General features: G+C 40.5%; 1 protein-coding gene across 1 annotated transcript; it reads right to left on the bottom strand.

Annotated features, from left to right (window-relative positions):
* Nucleotides 1-518: 518 nt before the first annotated feature.
* On the bottom strand, nucleotides 519-11,063 carry LOC106068055 (uncharacterized). The gene is made up of 3 exons (XM_013227339.2): nucleotides 10,595-11,063; nucleotides 9,840-10,031; nucleotides 519-1,088 (listed from the first exon to the last, which is right to left on the bottom strand). Exons 1-3 carry the CDS (start codon nucleotides 10,843-10,845, stop codon nucleotides 776-778), a joined length of 756 nt encoding a protein of 251 aa, XP_013082793.2. The 5' UTR covers nucleotides 10,846-11,063; the 3' UTR covers nucleotides 519-775.
* Between the last annotated feature and the right edge of the window lie 1,496 nt (nucleotides 11,064-12,559).

The following is a 12,559-nucleotide window of genomic DNA, read 5'->3' as shown; positions in this document are numbered from 1 at the left end:
TAACTGACAGCTAGGATTGAACTATATCTTCATAACTATCAGCTCATCGAAATGGTCGAATACATATGTATCGCTAACACTTTCGACACGAGCACGTCTCTACTTTTAAAAAAATCTTTTTTGTAGTTAATAAAAATATGGAAACCTGATTTTTACCTGCCTGAGCGGACAACTTCGGGGGCCTATTTTTAGTTTGTGTGGAATGTCTTTGTAACCTTGTTTTTTACAAGTATTCTCAAAGCCGAATTAACAATACAAATTGAGCTCGTAAAATCATAAATATAATTTAGTTGGTTTAATAACATTATAATCAAAACAAAATATTCTTTTATTAATACATATTTATAATATCGTTTCTTAATAATATATGTATTCAAAAACATATAACATCTCTCAACATTCGCATATTTGCTATAATCCTTTATACTTCAAAAAATTAATGAATATACAATACTATATGTTGTATTATTGAAAACAATTCATGAAAATTTAGTCCTGGAATTATTTAAAGCGTTGACTCTATATCAAGTTATGCTATTAAATTATTTGAAATAAATAACAATTACTTTTTTTTTGGTTGAAATAAGTACTGAGAAAATGTCAAACAAAGTTTAATGTCCAGTTAATGTCCAGTCAGAGCTGGCATTAAAGATTGGACACGACCTTGTGAGATACTCCACTATTTCGGATTCTGTGCAGTATTTCATTTGATATTAATCCAGACAATCTAATGTTGCTGATATGCTTAGAAATTCAAACAAAAACCACTTGAGTTTTAATTAATCTGAATATAAAAATGTGTCTCCAGTGAAAATGTAAGGTTGGGTGCAATATCCAGGTATGGGTTGACACTAAAAAGTTGACAAGACCTTGTTGAAGTGATCCAGTTCAAAGCTGTGCAGAAGTCAATTGGCCTTTGGAGTAGACATTCACGCAGGCAAAGAAATGAGCTTGCGAGGGTCAGTTCAGCGAATGGCGAGTCTATAAGTTTAGTATTGACCTTTCTTTGAAAGTTTATCTCTTCTATGATAGAGCCACTGACAAGAACTTCCATCTCACAGATATGTAACAGTTCAAGAGCACCTGGTCTGAAAAATCGTAGAAGACCGTTATTTTAAAATCTATAACAGATCTCAAGAAATACTTTTAAAAATGTCTCTAGAGGCTTGTTAACAATTTTCAAGGGTAATAAAAAAAACAAAAAAACATCATTACTATAAAATAATTTGAAAGAGATAAGAAAAAGATAAGTTATCGAGATTACAAAGAGTGTTTGTGTCTACAAAAACTTAGAGGTGTCACCGGTTTGTGTTTGTAAACACAAAGGAATCACCAAAGCTATAACATCTGCACCACTAAATATTCATTTACCATAACAACCTGTTATCGACAATGGAATTTATCTACGATTTAGTAAGAAAATGAAATGTAATATAAGTCAGGTGAGCAATTGTGACGAACCGTTTTAGCTCACTCAAGATATCACTCAGGTCTAAGCATTTAATTAATTTATTTACTCGCTATTAATCATCAATTTTATTAATTTAGCCAATCAAGCGCTAAAAACACAGCCACCACCCCTCCAATCCAACCCCACCCCTTTGGCATCGATGTCACATTTTACTATCCCCACTTTGACACGTGTCACACTAGACTCTTGACAAGATTACACTCCCTCCATCTATCGTGGCAAACATCCGTTGACCCCCCCCCCCTTTTCCGGGAGCGGCTGGTCACTTCAAAGTACCCTTTCAACTTAACGCCTCGGGCAACGCTGTTCGTCTAGCACTAGCCATTATCAAGGTATAATCTTCCTTTGATATGCCGAGCTCTGATAATCTCCCCTCCATAATCCACCTGACCGCCTGGGCTGATTTCCTGGACTTTCAACTCGCGCCTTCGCGCAATGTCTATCTCCCGGAAACGCCGTCACGGTCAAGCGTGGACCCCCTTTGTCAAAGACGTCAAATAGTCTAGACCACCTTTGCACCTATCTCCCGCCACTCACCCCCCCCCCCCTTTTATCCACGTGTATATGGACAAACTTCATCGTCCGATCTCATTCACGCTGGAGAGCCCACAGGGAGCACATCTATCTCTTGCTTGAGCTCTACACTATTTTCATTCCCTTATTTCACTTTGGATTGGTGGTATGTAACTTAGTAAAGTGCTTAAGAACCATTTTACTTAGTAATGTATTTGTGCATTTATTACTACATTATTTGTGTATATATTTGTGCATTCTTATCATGGATAATGTAAGTAGATTACTGTATACTTATATTTTTTTATCATGACTTTGTGGCTAAATGTTCAAGCCATCTGGACTAGAGTCTATTAACAATTCTTACCAGATGTATTTAGCTCTTTAACTATTATTAATTCAACTCTGATATATTAGCTCTCGGCACGAGCTTTTAATATATTATCATTGATTAATTCCTTGGCAGGGAGTTATCAAAGCATTTCCGTAAACATGTCTTATTACTGAGTATGTATTTACTTATGCTCTATGTTTACTTATGTGAGAGCATGGGCGAGTATCAGACGTTGATCTCCCCTTCCCCTTCCATCTCATTTATCTAAGCGATATAGGTACTTGCTACTCACCGTGATTGGTGAACGACACTTGTATTACTTATCATAAATCACTTATCACTGTTTGTTATTTCCCTTTATGGGAGTCCCCATTATTATTGTTATCTCCCTTGATGGGACACTATATTCATTTGTTAGGTCCCTTTGATAAATATGAAACTAGCTTATGGTTTCTATACATCAGTCTGAAGATGTCCTTCACGGAAAGGCATCTACCTCCCAGTGTTATCATTATGGCTAAACCGACGCATACATCATATCGTTGCAGCTTTTATCTCTAGGCTACACCCGCCTGAAAACTTAGCAACCTAAAGCTGATAGCAGATTTGTTGGCACCAGATCTGTAGACATCAGACCTACTCATCCTTCAAGAGTCCAAGTAACAACGCTAGCCACAGACTCGTCACTGGCTTGACTGATTGGTAGACGCAGCTTAGCTCTGCAACCATACAAGTTGGACTGCAACCGGAGCCTGGATCTACTACGCCAGCCCACTAGCAGACAGCATCAGTACCAGCCACACCCGTCTCACCAGTGCAGCACAGGACCAAAAGCTAAGCAACCAGCCTAATGACACTCAGACCACTTGGTTCTAATATCTGATGATGATACTCCTATATATGTAAATATGCTAGATTCCATACTAGCCACTGTACAGCATTTCACCTTTCATTATCTTATGTTGTATAATAAACTGTACATAAGTTTACATCTAAATATAGTATTTGTTGCCTGCATTATAACGCTGTGCTTGTAGTTTATATGTGCAAGTAAGGATTCTCAAACCATAAAAATCCCCTAGACACCCAAAACGGCCAAATCTTAATCCGACTTGTCACAATGGCGAGCCTCGTCCGGGATTTACCCAACTAATACTGCAAGCACAGCAGGCAACTCCCCAGTATTCTAACTATCATCATTGTTAGAGCACAAGACTATAGAGTGTCATTCATAGCTATTTTATTTTTCTAAATTTGTATTGCTGTAATTGTACTTCCTTTACAGGTTCTTAAGCACCAAACAAAGGTTAATACCACCTTTCCTGTAACTCTTAAGTAATTGCTTTCAGCAGCTCCATCATCGTCTCCACCTCTTACTCTACCTTCCGCCTTTCCCCTTCATCACCCACCCCACACCATCCTAGCACCCCTCACCACCATGGCCAGTGGCACACGCTCCAAAGCGGACTCTGACATGAAACAAAAAATAGCTGAACTCAGAGAACTCGCGGCCGTCATGTATGACGATGAGGCAAAGCAGAAAGAATATGTGAGGGCAGAATTTGAGAAGGAGAGGGAAGAAAGTAGAAAGGAGAAGGAAAGGGAACATGAAATAGCTATGGAAAGAGAGAAAAGGGAAGCTGAAGTAGCTATAGCTATAGCTAAAGAAAAGGAAATCACGGAGCGAGAAAGGGAAAAAGAAAAACAAATAACTGAGAGAGAAAGGATAGCCGCGGAGAAAGAGAACGGAACCGCCAGTCAAGCTTCCTCCGGATCTCGCCCGGCTAGCCCTGCCTCCCAGCAAAGTTCCTCAAACGGCCTACCCCACATGCCAATGGAGCACTTCGACGACAAGACAGAGAACATCGAAGTTTATCTTGTCCGTTTCGAAGAAGTTGCGAGCTACTACGGTCTGCCAGAGGAGAAATGGTGCTTCCGGCTATCCCAATGCCTCCGAGGCAAAGCCTACGAAGTTTACTCTAAACTTCCCTCCGGCCAGCGAGAAGACTACGCAGCCCTCAAACAGGCGCTACTCGTCCAATTCGAGCTGACTGCCGAGGCTTACCAAAAGAAATTCAGGACATCCCGCCTAGAGCGCCGAGAGACCTACGGTAATCTCTGCGACAGGTTGGACAAATACCTGAAGAGGTGGCACACTCTTAGCGAACTGCCAGAGACTTTGGACGGCCTAGTGAGCCTCATACTCGCAGAGCAGTTGCTAGAGTGCATGCCTAACGATGTCAAAATCTTTGTTAGGGAGCAGCAAGCCGCTACACCAGCCGACATAGCTTCAGCTGCAGACCGGTACGCGACTGCCCGCAAAGACGTTAAGGACATCAAAAGCAAGACCTCAGCCTCGGACAAACCAGAGGACCAGTCCACTTCTTCTAACAAACACGCTCCTTCTAGCCAACCCTCTCCTTTTGCTAAACCTCATCACCAAAAAGCGCCAATCCAACGACCAGCCACGCCTACTAGCTACGACAGACGAAGCCACCCGCCTCGACATGGCCAGACCAATAACCATCACCGTGACCGGAACAGCACGAGTGATCACAGGCCCAATCGACAGCATCAGGCCCCACGTACTGTGTCAGCCGTGACTGAGCTCCCTGAACCCTCTTTGCATAATCAGCCATCGCCTCTTGATGAGGAAGAGGAGGACTATTACGTCATATCAGCGCTGACCGTGGCCCCTGAACCCACTGCTTGTGGCCTTACCCAACCGATACCGCCTCACCCCATCGTATCACCCCCTGGGGTAGAGATTATTCTGATTAACGGATCTCCTGTCCAGGCACTATTCGATTCCGGATGTGAGGTGAGCTCTGTCATCAGCAAAGCACTGGTCGACCCATCGGATCTCACTGGTGGATCAGTGACGGTTCAATCTCTAGACCGTGGCATTCCTCCGAAGGTGTATCCTATCGCTCGGGTCCACGTAGAATGCAAGTATGTACATGGCACCATTGATGCAGTAGTCATGGACTCGCCAGTATACGACTTTGTTCTAGGCTCCAGGTACATACCTCTAGGAGTTGTCGATAAACCATACTTCTCTCTGCCCGTTGGTAGAACGACAAAGCAGAAAGGTGGCAGCAACCAGCCGGTTGGAAGCCCTTGTCACCACTCTAACAAATCCTTTACTGGCCCCTCAGCCAAGCTCAAGCCGCGCCACCCTGGCACTGACACTGCCGGGAAATCACGAGGTAAGCGTAATAACTACACTCGTGAAGGTCCGTTTAACTCCTGCTCCTCAGCAATCAAACCGCTCATCCCTGGCACTGGCACTGCTAGGAAGTCACGAGGTAAGCGAAATACCTACACTCGTGAGAGTCCTTGTAACTCCCGCTCTTCAGCTATCAAACCACAAATCCCTGGCACTGATCCTGCCAGGAAGTCACAGAGGAAAGTAAACTTTCACTCTCGTGAAAGTGGACCTCATCACGGCTCCACCCGCACTTTAAGGCCACTCTTCCCTGACATTGACCGTGTCTGGAAAATTAGAGGTAAGCCGATAAATCGCACTCACGAAGAATCGCCTCACTATGGATTTAGAGATAAGCCCCGTCCAACATACGCGCATTGGGCCCTCCGCCATAACGTCCATCCCACTTACTGGTCTGCCCCAAGAAGGAGATGTACCCAATCCTATCCACCCGGCCTATTTCCCCAGGTTTCCAGAATTGCCCCTTCCACGTGGCAATCCGCCTGCGGACAGAACATAGGCGACAGCGGACCCTTAGGACGGACACCCCTCTGGACCTCGGCAACCTCTTAACTACTGGGAAAAATTTTCTTAAATGCTACGACCGACAGTAGACGAAACTTGAGTGATATCAACGTTAGCACTTCATAGATCTTTTAACAAAGACCTATCTTACGCAGGGAGGGTTGTGACGAACCGTTTTAGCTCACTCAAGATATCACTCAGGTCTAAGCATTTAATTAATTTATTTACTCGCTATTAATCATCAATTTTATTAATTTAGCCAATCAAGCGCTAAAAACACAGCCACCACCCCTCCAATCCAACCCCACCCCTTTGGCATCGATGTCACATTTTACTATCCCCACTTTGACACGTGTCACACTAGACTCTTGACAAGATTACACTCCCTCCATCTATCGTGGCAAACATCCGTTGACCCCCCCCCCTTTTCCGGGAGCGGCTGGTCACTTCAAAGTACCCTTTCAACTTAACGCCTCGGGCAACGCTGTTCGTCTAGCACTAGCCATTATCAAGGTATAATCTTCCTTTGATATGCCGAGCTCTGATAATCTCCCCTCCATAATCCACCTGACCGCCTGGGCTGATTTCCTGGACTTTCAACTCGCGCCTTCGCGCAATGTCTATCTCCCGGAAACGCCGTCACGGTCAAGCGTGGACCCCCTTTGTCAAAGACGTCAAATAGTCTAGACCACCTTTGCACCTATCTCCCGCCACTCACCCCCCCCCCTTTTATCCACGTGTATATGGACAAACTTCATCGTCCGATCTCATTCACGCTGGAGAGCCCACAGGGAGCACATCTATCTCTTGCTTGAGCTCTACACTATTTTCATTCCCTTATTTCACTTTGGATTGGTGGTATGTAACTTAGTAAAGTGCTTAAGAACCATTTTACTTAGTAATGTATTTGTGCATTTATTACTACATTATTTGTGTATATATTTGTGCATTCTTATCATGGATAATGTAAGTAGATTACTGTATACTTATATTTTTTTATCATGACTTTGTGGCTAAATGTTCAAGCCATCTGGACTAGAGTCTATTAACAATTCTTACCAGATGTATTTAGCTCTTTAACTATTATTAATTCAACTCTGATATATTAGCTCTCGGCACGAGCTTTTAATATATTATCATTGATTAATTCCTTGGCAGGGAGTTATCAAAGCATTTCCGTAAACATGTCTTATTACTGAGTATGTATTTACTTATGCTCTATGTTTACTTATGTGAGAGCATGGGCGAGTATCAGACGTTGATCTCCCCTTCCCCTTCCATCTCATTTATCTAAGCGATATAGGTACTTGCTACTCACCGTGATTGGTGAACGACACTTGTATTACTTATCATAAATCACTTATCACTGTTTGTTATTTCCCTTTATGGGAGTCCCCATTATTATTGTTATCTCCCTTGATGGGACACTATATTCATTTGTTAGGTCCCTTTGATAAATATGAAACTAGCTTATGGTTTCTATACATCAGTCTGAAGATGTCCTTCACGGAAAGGCATCTACCTCCCAGTGTTATCATTATGGCTAAACCGACGCATACATCATATCGTTGCAGCTTTTATCTCTAGGCTACACCCGCCTGAAAACTTAGCAACCTAAAGCTGATAGCAGATTTGTTGGCACCAGATCTGTAGACATCAGACCTACTCATCCTTCAAGAGTCCAAGTAACAACGCTAGCCACAGACTCGTCACTGGCTTGACTGATTGGTAGACGCAGCTTAGCTCTGCAACCATACAAGTTGGACTGCAACCGGAGCCTGGATCTACTACGCCAGCCCACTAGCAGACAGCATCAGTACCAGCCACACCCGTCTCACCAGTGCAGCACAGGACCAAAAGCTAAGCAACCAGCCTAATGACACTCAGACCACTTGGTTCTAATATCTGATGATGATACTCCTATATATGTAAATATGCTAGATTCCATACTAGCCACTGTACAGCATTTCACCTTTCATTATCTTATGTTGTATAATAAACTGTACATAAGTTTACATCTAAATATAGTATTTGTTGCCTGCATTATAACGCTGTGCTTGTAGTTTATATGTGCAAGTAAGGATTCTCAAACCATAAAAATCCCCTAGACACCCAAAACGGCCAAATCTTAATCCGACTTGTCACAGCAATGTGAAACCATCATTTGGTTTAAATTTAAGTAAGTTTTTCACTTTTAAACTATCTGGAACAGCCTATTAACGACAATACAATTTTGAAATTGTATTTTTTTTTAATTAAAAAAAAAACGAAATTTAATTCTAATACATTTTTTTGCGTGTAATGACAGTTGAACAGAGCACACAAAAGTAATAATAGCTTTTACTCTTTCGCGACAGCTAAAATATATAAAAAAATATAATATGTGTTTATTTAAGACTTTCCGGGGACTATTAGTAAAATACTTTAAAATTAATATCGGCTATTCCTCTTTCGAAGGCTTTAAAATTCGTAAAAATTTCCTTCTCTTCAAATGTCCTTTTACATTTACCATTCATGTAGTCTGTTGCATCTTCTTTACTACTATTATAATAATTGCTTTTTGTCTTCAATGTTTCAACATCTTATTCAGTTGACTCTGGTACAAATGCTGCTACAATTGCTCAGTGTGTTAAGTGATACCTCCTTTATTTGTGATGGATACATGATATCAGGATGTATCGGATAAGTTAGACTCTCAGCATACATAAATACTGATTCTTTATGGTGCTCAACGTTAACATTTTTAAACCTGGCTACTTATGGTGGCCGATGATACAAAGCTGGTTTTCAAGCCCGACGATTAACAACGGTGCGACTTGGTATTGATATTTTCATCATCCGATCATTTTGTCTAACAAATTTATGAAATGGGATGAAATGACCGGGGATGAAGTGACCGGGAATGAAGTGACCGGGGATGAAGTGACCGGGATGAAGTGACCGGGGATGAAATGACCGTTATGATATGACCGGGGATGAAGTGACCGGGGATGAAATGACCGTTATGATATGACCGGGGATGAAGTGACCGGGGAAGAAATGACCGGGGATGAAATGACCGGGGATGAAGTGACCGGGGATGAAATGACCGGGGATGAAATGACCGGGGATGAAATGACCGGGGATGAAATGACCGGGGATGAAGTGACCGGGGATGAAATGACCGGGGATGAAATGACCGGGGATGAAGTGACCGGGGATGATATGAACGGGGATGAAGTGACCGGGGATGAAGTGACCGGGGATGAAGTGACCGGGGATGAAGTGACCGGGAATAAATTGACCGGGGATGAAATGATCGGGGATGAAATGACCGGGGATGAAGTGACCTGGGATGAAGTGACCGGGGATGAAATGACCGGGGATGAAATGACCGGGGATGAAATGACCGGGGATGAAATGACCGTGGATGAAGTGACCGGGGATGAAGTGACCGGGGATAAAATGACCAGGGATGAAGTGACCAGGGATGAAGTGACCGGGAACCGACCAACCGTATTTCCCTCCCCAACCTCCGGCAGGTAGCCATCAGAAGTGGCGTTCTAAATATCCAGAAATTTAAGATCCCAGGTTTCACTGAGACACTTTGGATACATAAGATGGGACATTAATGACGCTTCAAACAGAACAAATAAGACTCATAAAGCATATATAGGACACTTGTGACGCGTAAGATAGACAGGACCCTTCGAACATCTTTCTCTTTAAAAAATTTTTTTGTATAATTAAGTATTTCAATTAGCGAACTAAGCCAGGCTAACAACTAGGTCTGTGTCCTGATGACGTACCTCATTACAATTCTGACATATCTACCAACAATTGAGTCACTGCAGGTGTAGTTGTACGTTCCTCCATCTAGCGGATCGGTTTGGTTGTAGCACACTTGGCCTCTAATGTTTGGAAAATTGGCGAGTCGTCTCGGGTCTTGCTCAAAGATGTCGATTTCAAAGTTTCTCAGTCGACGAGGATAGGGATCCATTCTACATTGATAAAGACGTTTTAATAGTAAATTGCATAATTTTAATTTTATTTAAAATTTCAATGATACTATTTCGAAAATGCATTTCATTTAGATATATCAAACTATAATATTGACCTCCGATACTGTTTACAATCTTCGATTAATGTACTCAAAATAGTTTAAGACTCTTAGCATAAAATGTTCATCTTCAGAGCTAGTTTAATCGACAAAAACTGTTCCATGATTTAATGTATTTCAAAAGAAATTTAACTCTTTCTCTCCTAATTGACGATACCATCGTTGATTTGAACTTATTATATTAAATTAATGTTTGATTTAATAAACTTCACTTTGTGATATATAAAAAGAGCATGCATTCCCCTTTAATTCTAGACCAAATAAAACATTTGCTGATAACAAACGACAAAGTTATTGAAGCTTAATCATAACAGGGGAGTGAAATAGTATTGAGCAAAATTGAAGAAATCCGTCGAAACGTGGAAAACAAATTACGGAGAGAAAGAGTTAAAACACACGATTATTACATTATGATTTTTTTTAAATAACATTATTTAAATTTACCTGTTTGTTAGCCGTATCACCTCTATAACAAACAGACCAAGTAAGTCCACCATCCACCATGGAACATATTCCCTGTTTGTATGCTGGCATGAGCCATGAAACGCGTTGCCATCAGTGTTCCCATCGTTGGCTCTATACGCGTAAAAATTTTGGTAGAGGGTGCTTTGCATAGCAGGCTTGAACCGAGCTGCGTTGAAGAGCCCGGTGCTGATAACGACCATATTGAGATGAACACCGAGCAGTAAATACATTGTGATCAAAGTCTTTTATAGAACAAAGCCACTAGACCACAGAGCTAAAGTGGGCCATTTAAAATCCACCTAAACAATGATTGTAACCGCGTCATTTTCGTTTAATAGCCTAATTAAGTTTTAAAACAATTAATATCAATTGACCTAAATATAATTAAAAATATCAAGTTATTTATTAATAAAAAATAATATATTAATCTTGCTAGTTTTTTAGCACTGATCCATAAATATTTTTTATAAGTTATATAAAGTTTTAGATATTAGTACAAGCAACGAGTCCAAAGAATTATATACGAGGCTATCTGTAAGGTATCGATTACAACTCCAAGTTTTAAAAACTTCTGAAGAATACGAGACAATCTATTTGCACGTGCTTATCTGTTAACGCACAAATATTCTGGTGAAGCTTTGTTTCAAGTTATTGATCGACCTGCTTGTGTAACTGATTATCAAAAGATGTTCCAATAGTGCATATTGACTTTAATGGTAAGGTCACAGTAAGCAAATAATTGTGTTCTAGTTTTATGGCCTTTGATCAGTAGAGTTAGATATCTGTTTGTTAGGCTACAAATTTTTTTATTAATTATTAAAAAAAACAATCTTGCAAATAAGTACTTTAATACAAAGGCTACAAAAAACAGTTTGCAAAGTAGCAATTTACCACAAAGCATATATGGAGTGAGAGTGAGAGAGAGAAAAAGAGAGAGAGAGAGAAATATACAAGCACAGTAAGTTGATATTTTCATACTTAGAGGCTAATCTAAACTTGACAACCTTTTTGAAGTATCCGATGTATAAAAAAGGGAATTGTCAATAAGAGAAGTATTCGCAATGGCCTATCTTATCTTATCTTATATAATACAGACGTTACTTCAAAAAAGAAGAGGATTACGTCTTACGCGTCATGCATTTAGTCATGCATATTAACCAAAGATATAAATTCTGTCAAGTCAATGATTTTCCTGGCTAGCTTAGGCAACCCATTCCATGCTCTAATAGCGCTATGGAAGAAGGAGTATTTGTACAAATTTGTTCTAGCATATGGAACTATGATTTATTTGTTTACATATGCATAGAATCAAAATGCTTAAGCCTTTTCTCTTCTAATGTGTAGTAAGTGTGTACACAGCTTCTATTACCTCACTCTGTAGTAAGTGTGTACACAGCTTCTATTACCTCACTCTGTAGTAAGTTTGTACACAGCTTCTATTACCTCACTCTGTAGTAAGTTTGTACACAGCTTCTATTACCTCACTCTGTAGTAAGTTTGTACACAGCTTCTATTACCTCACTCTGTAGTAAGTTTGTACACAGCTTCTATTACCTCACTCTGTAGTAAGTGTGTACACAGCTTCTATTACCTCACTCTGTAGTAAGTGTGTACACAGCTTCTATTACCTCACTCTGTAGTAAGTGTGTACACAGCTTCTATTACCTCACTCTGTAGTAAGTGTGTACACAGCTTCTATTACCTCACTCTGTAGTAAGTGTGTACACGTTACTTCTCCTAAGCCCAATCTCAGATGAAGCTGAAATGTAGCACACTTCTTTCTTTTACATGCCAAATGAAGTAATTAATAATTTTGTTTGGTGTCTCGAACAATGAAAAGAAATTGTACTTTACGGATAAAATGGTTTAAGTTGAATTAGTCACCCTTTTTTTTTTGTAGAAAAAATAATTAAAGTACTATTAATAACTATAAAACCTATTTTC

The sequence above is a fragment of the Biomphalaria glabrata genome, chromosome 2 (genome assembly GCF_947242115.1).
Source record: "Biomphalaria glabrata chromosome 2, xgBioGlab47.1, whole genome shotgun sequence".
Classification (NCBI taxonomy): domain Eukaryota; kingdom Metazoa; phylum Mollusca; class Gastropoda; family Planorbidae; genus Biomphalaria; species Biomphalaria glabrata.
This window is presented reverse-complemented; position numbering and strand designations above follow the sequence as displayed.

Bases quoted from the DNA above. Each gene is read 5' to 3' on its own strand.
- LOC106068055 (XM_013227339.2), bottom strand. From the start codon at position 10,845: ATGTATTTACTGCTCGGTGTTCATCTCAATATGGTCGTTATCAGCACC. The intron at 10,032-10,594 runs GTAAATTTAAAT...TTATCAATGTAG, and splicing joins GTGATACGGCTAACAAACAG to AATGGATCCCTATCCTCGTC. The intron at 1,089-9,839 runs GTACGTCATCAG...ACGATTTTTCAG, and splicing joins TATGTCAGAATTGTAATGAG to ACCAGGTGCTCTTGAACTGT.